The sequence below is a fragment of the Myotis nattereri genome (genome assembly GCF_964212035.1).
Source record: "Myotis nattereri genome assembly, chromosome: 16".
In the NCBI taxonomy this organism is placed as follows: Eukaryota; Metazoa; Chordata; class Mammalia; order Chiroptera; family Vespertilionidae; genus Myotis; species Myotis nattereri.
In genome coordinates, this window is record NC_138091.1 from 24467835 (window position 1) to 24485205 (window position 17371).

General features: G+C 54.7%; 1 protein-coding gene across 7 annotated transcripts; it reads left to right on the forward strand.

Moving 5' to 3' along the window:
* Window positions 1-37: 37 nt before the first annotated feature.
* On the forward strand, window positions 38-17081 carry FLOT2 (flotillin 2). 7 transcript variants are annotated; one of them, XM_081109564.1, is made up of 12 exons: window positions 45-190; window positions 6498-6579; window positions 12016-12106; window positions 12317-12379; window positions 13059-13182; window positions 13618-13736; window positions 14033-14146; window positions 14247-14366; window positions 14454-14668; window positions 15072-15255; window positions 15529-15678; window positions 15790-17081. In XM_081109564.1, the coding sequence occupies exons 5-12, from the start codon at window positions 13068-13070 to the stop codon at window positions 15826-15828; spliced, it is 1056 nt and encodes a 351-aa protein (XP_080965690.1). In that variant the 5' UTR covers window positions 45-190; window positions 6498-6579; window positions 12016-12106; window positions 12317-12379; window positions 13059-13067; the 3' UTR covers window positions 15829-17081. The 7 variants fall into 7 exon arrangements, with proteins under 7 accessions (XP_080965688.1, XP_080965691.1, XP_080965690.1 ...); XM_081109560.1 differs by lacking the exon at window positions 12317-12379 and having other exon boundaries at window positions 51-190; XM_081109566.1 differs by lacking the exon at window positions 6498-6579 and having other exon boundaries at window positions 61-190.
* The last annotated feature ends 290 nt before the right edge of the window (window positions 17082-17371 follow it).

A 17371-nucleotide genomic window follows, 5' to 3' on the forward strand; every position in this document is an offset into this window, starting at 1 on the left:
GGCGGGCGGGCAGGCGGCGGCCGCGGGGGGCGGCGCGATTGGCTGGGCGCGGCCCGCGGTGCGGCGGGAGCGAGTGCGGGCTGCCTGCTGCTGTCCGTCCCGGTCCCCGCGGCCCCGGTGGCCTTCCGTGCCGGCGGCGCCATGGGCAATTGCCACACGGTGGGGCCCAACGAGGCGCTGGTGGTTTCAGGTGAGGGGGCAGCGAGAGGGGGGGCCGGGGCGCCCGGTCCGGACGCTGTTGGGGGCCGGGGGGCGCTGTGCCTGGAAAGGTGGGTGAGGAGGGGTCTCGGGCTGGGGAGCGACGGGGAAGAGTCGGCCTGGGAAGGCCCCCGAGGGTGGAGGGCCCCCGCGGGGGGACGAGGTCGGGACCCCGAGAATCGGGCCTGAGTCCCCTGCGCCCCGGGCGGCACCCGAGACCTTCCCGGAGAATCCCCCACGCTCTGGTCTGCGGGGCTTGGCGCCCCCCAGGGCTCCTCCCCCGCAGCGTGTTGTCCCCATGTTTATTTCCTCCTTTCTCCGCCTCCCCTCTGGGCACGTCCTCCCTCCGTGGCCTTGGCGGGGGAATGGGGGGGGATCCCGAACTGAAGCTGTGGGGTTCCGGGAGGGAGAGGAACAGCGCCCGGGACCTGGGGTGGGTCGCGCAGCTCCGGAGAGCAGGTGCCTACGTGGGGAGAGGCCCTGGGACACACCGTTCCTCCGGGCGCTCGGAGACCCGTTAATCCCCAGCAGGCTGGGGCTCGCTGGGGTTTCCTGGCACCGAGCTGGGTGCGGCCTCTACAGGTTGAGAAACCGGGTTCTGGTTTGTGCTGTCCCTGTTGCAAAATGCTGCAGGCGCCGGAATTTCTGTGCGCTTAGGTGGGGCTTGGGGACTCTGCAGTACTAGGGGAGGGGAGAGGTATCTTGTCTTAAGGCTGCCTTTTAAATGGTATATTTGGGTTTCTTGGAAGGCGGCTGAAGCCTTTCAAGGCACCAGCTTGTGCAGCAGCCCTGGATCGAAGGTGCCAGGGAGGGTCCGTGGTTCCTAACAGCTTGGAGGCCTCATGTCTTACTTGCCCCCTCTCAATGCCGATTTTAAGCCTGTGCGCAGAGTTTTACAGCTGTCGACAGAAGGAGGTAGCAGCGGGTAGGCTAAGCCAGGTATTGTAGCTGCCCACCTTTGGGAAAGATTGATAAATCCATTGGAAACTTTTGCCCCAGAAAATGGCTACATGACTTCTGGCACAGTCTGGATCTCAAAATCCATCTCTTCACTGGGATAGGAAATCCCCACTCTCCCTGATCAGGCTCTTATTCCTGTGGAGGAGATAAGATCTTCACTTGCCTATAGAGACAGCCTATAGGAGACCCTTTTATTAGGAGGGAGATCCCCAGAGAACACCGACGCCAAATATTTTGATTTCAGAGAGGAAGGGAGAGGGAGGGAGAGAGAGAAACATCAATGATGAGAGGAAATCACTGATGGGCTGGCACCTGCACGCTCTACTGGGGATGAGCCCTCAACCCCTGGCATGTGCCCTTGACCGGAATTGAACCCAGGACCCTTTGGTCTGCAGGCCTACACTCTATCCACTGAGCGAAAACAGCTAGGGCAACTGAGGGCCAAATTTGCACCTACTTCTGTAAGACCTGGACCAGTCTCCCAGCCCCCACTCCTAAAGAAGGCTTTTAGAACCCAAATCTGCATTATGTTTTTCTTTTTTCTTTTTAAATATGTTTTTATTGGTTTTTAGAAAGAGGAAAGGAGAGGGATAGAGAGAAACATCAATGAGAGAGAAACAGAAACTTCATAGATCATTTGCCTCCTACACGCCCCCTACTGGAGATCGAGCTACAACGTGAGTATGTGCCCTGACCGGGAGTCAGACTGGTGACCTATTAGTTCATGGATCGATGCCCAACCACTGATCCACACGAGCCGGACTTTTTTTTTTTTTTTTTAAGAGAGAAAAATATCAACTTGTTGTTCCACCCGTTTATGCACACACTGATTGATTCTTGTATGTACCCTGACTGGGAACTGAACCCACAACCTTGGCTTACTGGGACAATCCTTTAAGGAGGTGAGCTACTTTGTTTCTCTTGTGAGTTGCTTTCTGGAAGCCTGGTCTCTGAGCTCAGGAGACAAAAGCTCCGATCTTTGGAGAGGGGTGAGAGGAGCCCCTGAGATAGACTGCTTAGTACCTTCCAGTTGTCAGAAACAAGGTCCTCTTGCCAGAGGCCGGTGCAGTGCTAATTTGGAAGCTGTTTTTAGGGGTGGGGAGAGGAGGCTGTGCTGAGAATTGAAGGTGCTGGAGTCAAGGAAGGGTGTGAGAGAAGAGGGAAAGATGATGCTTAGCATAATAGTACCTTGGAGTTTGAAGTGACCAAACTGAGATGCAGCTCTCTCTTGCACATGGACTCCCAGGAGAACAGAGTAACTCCTCCCAGCCCGCCCCACCTGGTTACTTGGCCTGTATCTAAGTCCAGGAGCATCTCACTAAGCCCAGTTTCAGAAGAAGGATGCTGCTATAGCTCATGGTCATCTTCTTCACCTGAGAAGTCTGGAGGTTCTTCTGGTTGTCTAACCTTCCTCCTCCATTCTATAATATAAAACCTTTTGCTCTTTTTCTATCTTGGGATTTTTATTTATTTATTTATTTTTTAAATATATATTTTATTGATTTTTTACAGAGAGGAAGGGAGAGAGATAGAGAGCCAGAAACATCGATGGGAGAGAAACATCGATCAGCCGCCTCCTGCACACCCCCTACTGGGGATGTGCCCTTAACCCAGGTACATGGCCTTGACCGGAATAACTTGGGACCTCTCAGTCCGCAGGCCGCCGCTCTATCCACTGAGCCAAACCGGTTTCGGCTATCTTGGGATTTTTAAAAGGGGAATCCAAATACCGTACATAATTCTCTCATCTCCATAATAGGTCAGAGTGTCTTAACCTGGGATTGTGGATGAATGTAGAGGTCTGTATGTTTGGATGGGGAGAAAAGTGCACTTACATCTAGTGTCTCCTATGATTATGAATGTCGGTGACAGCCCATAATGGTATTAGCAGATATTTTCCTACTATACTGCATGTGTTGTAATAACTTAAAAATCATTTATGGTCCGGCTGGCATGGCTCAGTGGTTGAGTGTCGACCTTTGAATCAGGAGGTTGCGGTTTGGTTTCAGATCAGGGCACATACCCAGATTTCTGGGCTGGATCCCCAGGGTCGGGCACGGAGGACGCAGCCGATCAATGATTCTCTCATCATTGATGTTTCTTTTTTTCTTTTTCTTTTTTTTCAGCATTGATGTTTCTATCTCTCCCTTTCTCTCTGATATCAGTAAAAATATTTTTTAAATCATGTTCATCATTACTTTGAAATTAAGCCAATTATTACATCTACCATAGACCTTATTTAATGTATTACACTATCACACATATTACTGTGTATTACATGTCCCACTGCACCACATACTTGGTAGCTTTAATATTTTTATAACTTTTAATATGATTTGTTTCTTATGAATTTTATTTTATGCCTTTCTGAACATTCCAGCATTGCTGGACTCCTAAGGATGTTTGTGGCTCAAAAAAAGGCTAAATCCCTCTTGTAGAGTATGGTTTTCTGGACTAATAGGAAGAAGGAAGTGGGAGAGGGAAGGATAGAAGGGAAGTGAGTTTTCCTGGGAGGGCAGAATGTGTCTGGGGAGGGGCTAAGAGTGGGGCGGAGGTTATCTAGGCGTGTTTTGTTATTCTTCAGCTCTGTGAAGGATAGACAAAGAAAAGCAAGTTGGCTTAGAAAAAGTGAGATAAAATTAGGGAGAACTTTCAGGTCTCAAGACAGTGGGAATTAGGACAGGCAAGGAAGGGACGCCTAAGTGTTCTCTTACGGGAATGGTGCTCAGGCTCCGTGTGACCGGGAAGCTGGGCCGAAGATGCCTTCCAGAAGAGGAGGCTGCTGGGGACGGGGTAGTCTGGCAACCCCAGCTTCCTGTTGTTGCTACCCCTGGGAACCTGGCCATGTGGCTCCTGGCCAAGGCCCAGCTTGAGCTGTGTGTGGCCGCCTGCTCCCAAGGTCAAAGACTGAGTTAAAGGTAAAGGGTGGACATCCCCCTAACCGTCACCCCTAGCCCACCCCACCCCTACTGCCTCCTCCCCCAGCACATGGAGAAGTGCCCTGGAGCCGGCTGGAGGCAGCCAGGCCCCACCCCCCGCCAGGCCAAGAAGAAGTGAAACAAGCTGTGATTTTTGACCTTCTTCCAATCTCACTGGATCCTGAGCTGGTTTAGGTTTCAGATTGACTGCTTGTCCTTAGAGGCCTCCCATACCCCACTCCCCAGGGCAGGGAAACCTGCAATAGCTTCTAATGAACAGCAGCCCAGTGAACAGGTATTTTCACCACAAAGAAACAGAGGCCTAAGACCTCCTCTTCCTACCACTGCTCACATGTGGGCTGATCTTCGCTCCCTGGACCTCCGGCCCAGCTGCTTGCCCACTGTGCACAGCAGCAACCCCAGGAAACTGATCTGGCCATTTTGTGAGCAGTCTCCGATGCCAGTTCATGAACCTGCAGGCCCTCTGCCCTCCTGGAGGCTTTGTTCCTTCACCTCCACTCGTCCAAAACGTCTGTCCAAGTTGAGCTTCTCTCCCTTGTGTCTGTTTTGGTTGCTTCACCGCTCACCCAAACCTGGACTGTAGAGCTACACCGATACGGTATTCAGCAGCCACAAGTGGCTACTTCAATTTAATTAAATTAAAATTCATTTCCTCAGTCGGAGCAGCCACATTTCAAATGCTCAGTAGCCACCTGTGGCGAGGGGCTGCCGTGGTGCACAGTGCAGCCACAGAACATTACCACGTACACAGGAAGTTCTCTGGAACTTACCCCTCATTGCCAGCCACTGCAAGAGGCTGCGGCCCAATCTCCCTGACCCCAGCATCTTCCTCCTTGTGCAAAGTAGTGTTTCTAAAATGTAAATATAATTTTATATTTATAAAATTAAAAATAGGGTGTGTTTTTTAATCTATTGATTTTTGAGAGAGAGAGGGAGGGGAGAAAGAGAGGGAAACAGCAATTTGTTGTTCCACTTTTTTATGCATTCATTGATTGATTCTTTTATGGGCCCTGACTGGGGATTGAACCCGCAACCTTGGCATATAGGGACTACGCTGTAACCAAATGAGCTACCTGGCCAGGGCTTGTTGCTCCCCAGTTTAAATCTCTGTGTGGTCCCTCATCTCGCGCTCTCTCTCTCTCTCTCTCTCTCACACACACACACACACACACACACACACACACACAGCTCCTTGGCCTGATACCTGAGACACTGTGATCTGCACTCCCCCATCACCAGCTTGTCCCTTGCTATGGGTCCTCATAGACACTCAGCTACAGGAAACTACCCCTGACCCTTGACCTTGGGAGGCAACTACCCTAAGGCTTTCCTTAAAACCCCAGTTTGTGAACATGGAAATGATGGCATCCACTGACTTTTTCCCCCAAGTCATATTGCCTTTGTTTTGTGTTTTTAATAAACAATCACATTTCCTAATAAACAATCACATGTTTCCTGTACATTTCTTTTCACTACAAGTGAACTGCCCCTCCAGCTTTTACGCAGGTTTTCTTGAACTTGAGTAGTTTTGGCATTTGCTGGCGCGTTCACAACAAGAATTTCAGGAATTGATTTTTCTCATTTTCTGTACAGTGAGCATGCGGAACATGTCCACAGCATGAATCTGGGTCCCGGCCAGATCCACATCCTGTTTGGTTGATACATAGTTCCCAGGAGAACTTTCTTTTTAGACCTTTTCCCTTTATCTTCACTCTTCCCATTGGTACCATGAGTTGGCTTTTGTGTTGAGGTCTTGCCTTCTCTATCTGCTCCCACAAGAGGAACAAACTCACTCTGAACCCCTGCAAATATAGGACAGCCTCACCAGAGATGTGTGTGCCAGGCTTGAGCAAGGCTCCCACCTTAGCTCGAGTCTCCCTCCCTCCCAGCAATCTCCCTGTGTGTGCACCTGTCTGCACCTGCCCTCCCTGTCTGCACCTGCCTTGATAATAGGTGAATTGCTTGGCATTACAATCATCTCCAAAAAAAAAAAGTAAGTCCCTCCTCCTGGTCTTATCTCCTTCAAGACAGGATTTACCACCTTCATTTCTGTATTCCTAGCAGAGAAAATACCCTACTTCTTTGCTAAATTAATGGCTGACTGAAAGATTGAAGCTTTTGCTGCTCACTCCTGCCCATGGACCTCTCCTATTCTCTGAAAGCACATACGTTTTTATCTTCTCATTGGATAGCCTCCTTTCTATGCGAACTGTCTATCTACCTAACTGGATTCCAAGACCCTTAAGGGCATGTCTCCCGTTTGTATATAACCTCAGCACCTGGCACTCAAAGTGCGATTTAAGTGTCTGAGCAGGTAAAGGCCCAGGGTTGCTGTTGGAGGGATTGGGGATAGACAACCCCGAGAGCTGATTGACAGCAATGTTTTGCTTTGTTCTCCAGGGGGCTGTTGTGGTTCGGACTATAAACAGTATGTGTTTGGCGGCTGGGCCTGGGCCTGGTGGTGTATCTCTGACACTCAGAGGTAAGGACCTGGGGGCTCAGGGAAACTGGCATCCTGGTGGGCAAGGGAGAGAGGGTTTTCAGCGTTCCCGTCTCCCTGCAGATCAGCTAGAACATCTGCCACTTGCCACATTTCATTCTGGGGGTGGGAGCCTCCAGAGACGCAGGCAGAAGGGGTTGCACAGGGATGCTGGGTGTACTTTTTTCCATTGGAGGCCTCGCTTCTGGCCCAGAGAATTCAGGGTCCTGCCCAGGCAGAATCCAAATGCCCTGAGTTTAGCTCAAAGTTATTTGTGAAGCTTTAATTATACACCCTGTTCAGAGTGGGTCTGGGGAGGGAGAGAAGGCTGAAGAGACCCCTAACATGCACCCTCACCTTTACGGGCCCTGAGAAATGCAGGCAAGGGCTAAATAGCAGAGAATACATGTCCAGTGTGAAGTGGCTCTCTGATAACAGTGGGTTAGAGACAGGAGTGGAGATCTAAGGAATTAGTGCCAGGGTGGGCAAGCCAGGCCTGGACTTCCTAAATCAGTGTGGAAAGACTAGAGGAAGGGATAGTTCAGCTCCCCAGAGGGACTATCATAAGGCTATACCTTCTGGCTCCTCCAGAGCCCCTGGCAGGGCCAGATTCAACCTGGTCCTTTCCTGCTACCTCACTGCCCACCCAAGAGGAGATGAGGCATGCCAGCCACCTTTCCACCATCACCCCCTCCGGGCTATGGGAGATCAGGGGAGGGACTCAGATCCTTCCAGGCCAGGACCCAGGCCAGAAGGACAGCAGGCCTGTGAAGGTATGGGCATTTGGGGGCCAGGGGGTGTCACCCTGAAGGGGAAGTGATGGAGATTCCAGTGGAAATCCCCTCTACCCCAGTCCCACCAGGCGGCAGATAGAAGTTCCATGGCTGCACTGAGCTGTCAGTGCCTGTGGTTCCAGGAAGTGTCAGCTAGGGTCCGGGGCTTGGGAAGCATGTCACAATTTTTTCACTTCCCTGATTGCCCAGTAACCCCTCCCACTTTCCCATCTCTCCCCTCACTTTGCTCTGCCTGAGTGGGATCCTGGGGCAGTGGTCGGCAGACTCATTAGTCAACAGAGCCAAATATCAACAGTACAACGATTGAAATTTCTTTTGAGAGCCAAATTTTTTAAACTTAAACTATATAGGTAGGTACATTGTTATTAACTTAATTAGGGTCCTCCTAAGGCTTAGGAAGAGCCACACTCAAGGGGCCAAAGAGCTTCATGTGGCTCGCGAGCCGCAGTTTGCCGACCATGGTCCTGGGGGACTCTTTTGGCCCAAGGCCGAAAGCGTCAGGGAGCAATCAATACTGGTCACAGCTTCCTCTCAGGAGGCTCATGGGCACTTCTGAGGAGGCCAGTTGCCCTGTCAGAAACCAGGGCTTGTCCTCTCCAGAGACACTGCCACCCCTTTCCATATGCCCTGCAGTCCTGGGACAGCAGCACGTCCTGTCCAGGCACCTCAGTGTACAGCGAGGCCCGGAGGATTGCAGCTTGCCCGGAGATGGGTCCTGCATGGGCAGCCACTGCTAGGGCACAGCTCTGCAGCTCTTGGTCCACATTCTTGGTCCCCCACTCCCGCTTCTTGCTCCAGGGATCAGAGGCCCGAGACGAGCCACGCTTCTCTGACAGCAGGTGTGGAAGTGAGGGGTACCTTGTCCTAGGAAACCAATCTCACACCCAGGCTCTGCATTCTCCCTCTGTCCCACTTGCTGGGCAGTCTGAGTCTGCAGCCCCTCTCCTTCTTGGGCCCTATTCTGGGGCGCCTCTTTCCCCAACCCCTAGCCTGCTGGGGGACATCTCTACAAACCCAGGCCTTTATTTCCCAAAGCCTGGATCCTCAGCCTCCTTTCGAGGTACTTTCCACAGCTGTCCTACATGTCACCCACTCTCAGTGCCAGCTGTCTTCTCCAGGCTCTGTGAAGTCCCTTCTGCTGCACTTTCCTGCCACGTCCCATATTATCATGATATGGGCGGCTCTCTCCTTACCTGAGCGATTCCTCCACCTCTGGCATCTGAGCTGCAGCCTCCTGTCTTCCCTCCTTCCCTCCCTCCTTCCCTTCCTCCTTCCTTCCCATCCTGCTATCTCCCTCTCTCCTCCTTCCCCAGAAGAGATCTTGGTGGTTTCCTGTCTGAGCCAGGTCAAGAGTTCTCTCGGGCCCCAGGGTGCTAGTGGTAGGAGCTTGAAAGAAGGCAGCCTTTGCACATCTGCATGGCCGGAGCCCCCAGGGGTGGCATGTGAGAGCTGAGGTGAGGGTTTCCCATCCCCCAAACTACTTGCTTCTGCTCCTTCAGCCTCAGTCTCTGTCCTCCCTTCCTCTGGTTCAAGGCAACCTTCCACGCTGTCCACAGGCTGGCCTCTGCCTAGACCACTTCCCTGTACACATTCGCGCACACGCTGCCCTGGGGAGGCCCAAGGAGCCCAGACAGGGGGCCAAGCAGCGTAGAGGCGCCTGGTTCTCTTTACCGCGACTCTTCTCTGCCTGTGCCCAGCATTGGAAGTTCCAGCGTGACTTGCTCTGTCATCTCCCAGTTGTCCCTGTGAATATCCCGGCAGGGGCACACCTCCTCCCCCAGCCTTCCTTGACACCTGCACCCCCAAATCAGAAAATCCAAATTTTTCTTTGGACTTTTCTGACCCTAAATTCCTTTTTTTTTTTTAATCCTCACCTAAGGATATTTTTTCCATTGATTTTCAGACAGAGTGGAAGGGAGGAGGGGGGGGGGAGCGATTGGTTCCCTCCTGCACACGCCCCAACGGGGGTGGAGATCAAACCCACAACTGAGGTGCATGCCTTTGACCAGGAATTGAACCCGAGACCTTTTGGTCCGAGGGTCGGTACTCTAGCCACTGAGCGACTGGCCAGGGTCCTAAATTGCCCTCTTAGTGATATGTAGCAGAGACCTTGAGCTTGTGTGCCCCAAGCAGGATTCGGTATTTCCTGTGGCTCATTAAGGCCCAGAATGACCTCCCTCTCCCAGTTTCTGGAAACACAGGTTTGCCTGTGTTTGGAGTGTGGAGCTGAGGCTAAGTGTCCCTGATCATGCCAGAAATCTCCTGGGGAGCAGGCGGGGAGCAGCCCAGGTGCCCTGTGCACAGGCCTCCTGACCAGATCATAGGTCCAGGGCATCAACAGGCTCTTTTCTAAGCCAGGCAGCACCTCCTGGGAAGAGTATGGGGGCTAGAGAAGAGACCCAGAGGCGTCAGGCCAGCACGTGGGTGTCTCTGTCCCCCTACAACCCTAGGCTGAGCTGGCAGTGGGGGGCTGAAGTATGGAGAGCAACCCTGCCCCCGGGCATCAGGCATCGGTGCTTATCTGGTAACCACTGTGTGTGTTTGCTGTGTCCCCTCCTACCCCTTTCCTGCCCCTACCTCTCCCTACCCCCGGCTGCTCCTCAGACTGTCTCTGGAGGTTATGACCATCCTGTGTCGCTGTGAGAATATTGAGACGTCGGAGGGGGTCCCGCTATTCGTAACAGGGGTTGCACAGGTAATAACCCACCTGCTTCCTCCTCTGTGTCTAACCTTCTCTCTTCCTGCCCTGTGGGGCCTGGCAGGCAGGAGCCAGATGGACTCCCCTCCTGAGAGTGTGCCTCTCCTCTCTGTTCCCACCTCTGCTGGTCTGAGCACCAGGATAGATCCCTGTGGATCCCCTGTAGATCCCTCACCCGCTGGGGCTCCTAGTGGGGAAAGAACAGTGGGTCTGGAAGCTCTGGCAGAGTCTGCCAGGTGGTGTCCTTGGATGCCAAGCCTAAATTGGGAGTGAGTTGAGGCAGGAGACACAGGCCCTCACGTGATAGAGCTGGCTGTCTGGGTGGAGTGGGTTCAGTCCTATCTACAGCTGATGAAGTCCTGGTCCTCCAGGTACCACAGAGCCCCTTGCTAGCCTCTTCTCCAGGCTGACGCCCTAGTGTCAAGCCCTAGCCCCCTCCTTGCAAGGCCAGAAGATAGGTCTCATGGGGAGTTCTGCTCACCCAGCCCCTTTGACCCCTTCAATCTTCTTGACAGGCCTGAGCAAAAAGAGCCTTGGCCGTTCCCTACCCCTAATGCTTTGTTGAGGGGCCTTTGAGCAGATCTCTTGTCACCAGGCTTTGTTTTCCCATCTGTGAAATGGGTGGGGAGAATCGTGTCCTCTCTGTGCCAGGTAGGGATATTGGAAAGGCAAGTAAAACCATATGAGGGCACTTGGGGATTTTGGGGAAAAGAGTGTAGAGAAACCCGAGCTTTATGATGAGTATGCTTTTACCCTGAAAAGCAAGTAACCTGGTGTCTCACTCTTCATTGCCGTGTCGCCGTAGCTGATGGAATTCATTCCTAGACCAGGGCGTTTAGTAACTCCAGGTGCTCTCCTGTCATGTGCAGGTTCCCATTACAAGAAGAGACCTAAGCGTCATCTTACCCAGCCCCTTCCCTCTGCGTGATATTGCCCTTCAGCCTTTTCAGGCAAAAGCTGTACCGCTACTCCCTTCCTCCCGCCCTGCAGCCATCTCCAATTGGGAAGGGGACCGCCCATCGCACTTGCCCCTGTAGCTGTGGGAGGGCAGCCGTCAGCACAGAGGCCTGAGCTCAGAGCACTTCAGACAGGGCCCTGGCTGCCCGCACCTCCTGTCTAAAGCAGCCCCGCCTGCCTCCAAGCCCACTGCTCTCCTTGAGATAACTGCAGATGCCTAGGTCCTTTTTAAGCTGGTGATGTGGACCCGTGAGGCCTCAGATTGTCTGGGTAGAACAAGCCTTTCTAGCACTTTTTGGCCGGGAAGCTCTAGTGTGGCCCCATTCCCAACTTGACCACCTGGGCCCAACCCCAGAGGGTAAGCTTCACATCGTAGTCTGCTGGCAGGTGGAGAGACCAGGCAGGGCTTCCCTGGCAAGGGGCCGAGGCAGGATCCCGTCATCATGGCCCAGCAGTGGGCATGCCCAGGCAGCCAGACCACCGAGCAGAGCTTATAGGCAGCCTCCTGAGGCATCCTGGAGGGCTGAGCACACCCAGGGAACAGGCGAGGGCCCCTGGGGAAGGTTCAGATGTCACCCCTGAGCAACCTACCCAGCACAGCCTGGAGTACCAGCACTTTCTTGCTCTCCCGGGATATATACACACAGCTGCTCCTGGACTCTCCCCACCCTTCCACCAGCCCAGACCACCACAACCACTTCTCTGCTTCCTTTTCCCACTCTTTAAGCCAGGCCGATTTCAGCAGAGGCAGTATACACAGGGATAGCCACTCACACTCCCCCCGGAGGCACCTGCATCACCCTGCCCTGCCTTCCCACCCATCCCCTTCACACACTCTTCCAGCCACGACCCCATGGGGACCCTCCCCACCCTTCTCTGCAGCAGGACCGCTGGCCAGTCCCAGCCGGAGCAGGGAGGTATTGGACTCTTCCCCCACACCCCAGGCCCCGGGCCCCCAGACCCATGCCCCTGTTTTGCATTTCTTGGCAGGATTACCCTAGAGATTATGACGTTGCAGCCCCGCTGCGAGGACGTAGAGACGGCCGAGGGGGTAGCTTTAACTGTGACGGGTGTCGCCCAGGTATAGTAACTCAGCAGCCCTGCGCATGACCGTTGAGCTGCCTCATCCTGTGCTGGGATTGGGGGGAGGAGAAGACAACAGCCAGGGGCATTCTCTCCAGCACCACTACCCCTGCCCCCCCCTTCCAAAAGAGGGTCATCGCCACTGGAACGTGCTCTCTTGGCGCCTTGGCCGCCCAGCAGAACTAACAGACACCCCTTTTCTCCTCAGCGGGCCTGCGAGGGACAGAACCAGTGCTGAGGGCTCCTGTCGCACTAACCCCGTTCTTTGCAGGTGTCGGAACTGCCAAGCCCCAGCATCCAGGCCCTTCCCTGTTCCCTGGGCAGGGGGCTGGAGGGGTGGGGACCAGAGGATGAGGTCGTGTCAGGCAGGCTCTGGAGTCGGAGACTTACATTCATTCCCAGCTTGGTGCCTGGGCGAGGGGCTTCCTGCCCTCATCCGCCTCTCAGCTTCAGAGAGCAGAGAGATTCAACAGTGTTGTAGGCCTCTGGTGAGGGGGTTGTTGGCTTAGTATCTCAGGAAGGTCTGGGTGGCACCCCTGGAGCCACCCCTGCCCCGTCTAGGCTCTTTCCTAGTGTGTTTGTTTCCGTCCCTATTGTTCATTGTCCTTTTGCATTCTCTGCCCCCCAGTCTTCAGGTCTCCCACCTGTGGGGAGCCTGCAAGGGAGGAATTGGCTAATGAGGGACAAGCATGTGGACTGGAAGGGTGAGGGGACACGCCCCACATGCCCAGGAGAGAGGCCACATCAGGGCCTGGGCTGCCAGGAAGGATGAAATTCCTCAGTGCGAGAATTCTCGTGTGCTCTCCCCACTAGAGGCCTCAGACTCCACTCCCGCCCCCAGACCAGGTCTGAAAAAGGAGGGGAGGGACATAGCCACCACCCTCCACTGGGTCTGGGGCCTCCATCTGCTCCCTTCATCCTGGCTCAGGCGCCTTTGTGCCCACTGGCAGGTGAAGATCATGACGGAGAAGGAGCTTCTGGCCGTGGCCTGCGAGCAGTTCCTGGGCAAGAATGTGCAGGACATCAAGAATGTCGTCCTGCAGACCCTGGAGGGGCACCTGCGCTCCATCCTCGGTGAGACCCTGCCCAGCCCAGGGGCCCCTCTGCTGCCCTGGAGGAGCATCACAGGGCCCCAAACCAGGGCCAGGGAGGGGTGCAAGGGGGGGGGGGCGGGGCCTGTCAGACCACCGAGGTTTCTAGATGAAAAGCTGAAACATTTTCCTCAAGTATTTCCTTTCAGAACTTCAGGTGACTTGTGTGAAGGAGAGGGCATTGGGGGGGTAGGGGTGCCAGTCTGACCAGGCACCAGTGCTGCTTAGAACACTATTCTTCACCCAGCCTGCACTCTGCAGAAGGCAGCTTGGCGCTAAGCACTGTTGAGAAGAAACCAGGAAGACCCAGCTCAGACTGCACAGCCCTGCATAGACTCAGACCTCTGCTTGCATGCCTCCTCCCTTCCCTAGCCGGCTCGGTCCCTGGGGAGCCAGCCCATGATCCTTCTGCCCCCAGGGACCCTGACTGTGGAGCAGATTTATCAGGACCGGGACCAGTTTGCCAAGCTGGTGCGGGAGGTGGCAGCCCCTGACGTCGGCCGCATGGGCATCGAGATCCTCAGCTTTACCATCAAGGTGCGATGGATGGGAAGACTGCAGTCCCCTACAACCATCTGGGAGTGGGCGGCTTGGCAGGAGGCGACCTTTGTGCTTATAACTGTTCCTAGGGAGCCTTGGCCAGGTGGCCTCGTCATTAGAGCGTCGTCCCAATACCCCAAGGTCACGGGCTTGATCTCCTCTCGGGGCACGTACAAGAAGCAGCCAGTGAATGCATAAATAAATGGCACAACAAATCAACGTTTCTCTCTCAAATTAATAAAAAATGTTTAAAAACTGTTCTAGGGGTGACTCCCTCTTCCTTCCCTCCCCAGGATGTGTATGACAAAGTGGACTATCTGAGCTCCCTGGGCAAGACGCAGACGGCAGTGGTACAGAGGGATGCTGACATCGGGGTGGCCGAGGCCGAGCGGGATGCAGGCATCCGGGTATGTGGCCTTTCCTTCCCGCCCCAGGGACCGGGAACTCAGGGGTGGTGCGACCGTGGTTTCTCAGGGGCCCCTCAGCACCGACCCCTCCTGATCCCAGGAAGCCGAGTGCAAGAGGGAGATGCTGGACATGAAGTTCATGGCAGACACCAAAATCGCCGACTCCAAGCGAGCCTTCGAGCTGCAGAAGTCAGCCTTCAGTGAGGAAGTCAATATCAAGGTGAGGAGCCAGAGGGCACCTGAGTTGGGGCTTAGGACTCGAGACTTGGCCGCTAGCCTCTGACATGCTAACCACACTCTGCCACAGACAGCTGAGGCCCAGCTGGCCTATGAGCTGCAAGGGGCCCACGAGCAGCAGAAGATTCGGCAGGAAGAGATCGAGATCGAGGTTGTGCAGCGTAAGAAGCAGATTGCAGTGGAGACACAGGAGATCCTGCGCACGGAGAAGGAGCTGATTGCCACCGTGCGCCGCCCCGCGGAGGCCGAGGCACACCGCATGCAGCAGATCGCCGAGGGCGAAAAGTGAGTGCTGCTGGGCGGCGGGCTGGGCGGCGTCAGGCTCCTCTGCTGCGCGCGCACGCACTCCTCCACTCTCCTGACCACAGCTTAGAAGCCAGTGCTCCTCCGCCTGTTTACTCACTCACTGTGAAGAACGTGGCATTATTGTTCGAACTGAATTAGATAAAAGACGTTTGAGGGCCTGGAATGGTGCTTGACACAGCATCCTGGTTAATTTCTTCTGTTTGCATCTGGAAGCCCATACCTCTCCCTGGCCAGAGCCAGAATGCCAGGGCACCCCCTTCACGGTCCCCCACCCTGACACCACCTGGCAGAGCAGAGGGCTGGAGGGTTTGCTGGCCCCCAGACAAGGCTTGAGGGACCCCTGGTACATCCCACTGATCCTGCCGCTGCTGGACTCCCTCAGGGTGAAGCAGGTCCTCTTGGCTGAGGCAGAGGCTGAGAAGATCCGAAAAATCGGTGAGGCGGAGGCAGCAGTCATCGAGGCGATGGGCAAGGCAGAGGCTGAGCGGATGAAGCTCAAGGCTGAGGCCTACCAGAAATATGGGGACTCAGCCAAGATGGCCATGGTGCTGGAAGCCCTGCCCCAGGTGAGGCTCCCACCTAGGCTGGGACTAGCTGGGCAAGTGCAGGAATTTCTCTGGGCCTTGTCAGGAACACGGACAGGCTGGCTAGAAGGGTTAAATGGGGGAGTATTCAGCAGGAGGAGGAACCCTACAACAGAAATCCAGACTGTGGCTTTCAAATAAGGGCCACCCAGGCTGTGTGGGGGTTTAGGTGAGATGGGGAGGGGAGAGATGCTGGGCAGGGCGAATGGATGGAGAGAGAACCAACCAACCAAGCTCTCCTCCCACCCAACCTAGATTGCTGCCAAAGTCGCAGCCCCATTGACCAAAGTCGATGAGATTGTGGTCCTCACCGGGGACAACAATAAGGTGACATCAGAAGTGAACCGACTGCTGGCCGAGCTGCCTGCCTCCGTGCATGCCCTCACAGGCGTGGACCTATCCAAGGTGTGTACTTGGCTCGCTGTGATGTGGTTGCCTGGGTAGCTATTGGGCTGACCCATGTGGTCAGTTGTGGGCCCCAGAGCCATGGCCTCATGGCATCTCCCATCCTTACAGATACCCCTGATCCAGAAGGCCACCGGTGTACAGGTGTGAGACTCCCGAAGAACCCACACCCTTCAGCAGCTGCCCGCTCCTCCCTCCAGCACCTGTTTCAATACTGCAGGAACAACGGGAATGTTACTGACTCTGGTGCCTTATTTGTAGGGACCAGAAGTGCTGCGTGTTCAGGCCTTCTCTGGCTGTCTTCCCTTCTGTCTGTCTCCTTCCCCTTCTCCTTTACCCCACACCCTCACACTCACTGCCATATTCATCTGGTGTGTCTCTTCCACCCTCATCTTCCTGTACATATGCCTCTTCCTTCGTCTGTTTGTCTTTTTCTCTCCCTCTTTCCTCCCACCCATCCTTTACACACATCATGTAATTTAAGCTGAAGATGTTTATTATAATCACTGTCTGTCTGTAAGGGGTGGCCCTGCTGCTCTTCAGAATCCTGGTGCCTTGAAGTTCTCTGTGCATCCTCCCTGTGGCCTTGTCCAGACCTCAGCATGGGTGCAGGGGGTCTGGGTAGAATGGCCACCTGCCCCTCTCCTGGCCTGGTTTTCCAGCCCTAAACCCTCCCCTGGGAAACCCCAGCCTCACTCACTCTAGCCCCTCTAGGCTAGGTAGCAGTGGCCTACAGACCCAGGCCATTGCCCTTCTCTTCACACCTCCCCTACCCCAGGTCTGCTCTCATACCTTACCTTTCTACCCACCCCAGGGGCACAGAAGCAAGGCCTCCTGTCTATAACAGCTCTCTCAGTTGACTACTGCCTTAGGAGGCCCCTGCTTGTGCTCAGGGAAGTCCCCCTCATGGACATGTCTCTGCTGGAGTGAGGCTTGGTCCCAGCTCTGCTGAGTCTTTCTGGGATCAGGGTCTAGCCCTGTTGGGGACTAGAAAGTCTGTAGACCCTCTTCCTGCTAGGGCTGCTCTGTTCTGGGTATTAGGCCAGGCCCTTCCAGTGGGCAAGGCTGTGCCAACCCTGTACAGAATCGAGTGCTGTAGACTGGCCAGACTTCATACTCCTTGTGCCATCTTTCTTCCTGGCCAGTGATAGGGTCCCAGCCATGGGAACAGCCCAGCCCTCTGTCTCCTTGCTCTAGTGGAGGCAGAGAAGCCCACAGGCCAAGCACCCAGGGGTGCTGTGGATGTCCTGTGGTCCCAATCCCCCACCCCTGGCATGGGCCCTGCCCCAGCCTGTGTAGCTGTTCCTGCATGTGGATGCTGCATGTTTGGTCTGGGGCTTGGATGCTGCACTGCCCCACTGCCTGTCCCTTCTGGTAAAATAAAGATCTGTTATGCCAATGCCCTATAGTGTGTCTTCTGTGACTGGGAACCAAGCACTAACAGATAGCCCTCCCATATACACCTTCAGCCTGAAGGCTGTACTTGGTCTGTCTTTCCCGCCCCAGCCACTTGAGGGCATCAGCACACTTGCCGTGTCTCCAGTAGTATCCTGAGACAGGGCAGCCATTGGCCCAGCTGCTGAGGCTAGACCTGAGCTCTGGGAGACCCGCTCCGCTCCATTTCGGGCAGAAGAATAAGGGGCTCTCAGGTCCACTGTATCTCTCTGGCCATCCTGAGCCCACTCAGTAATGG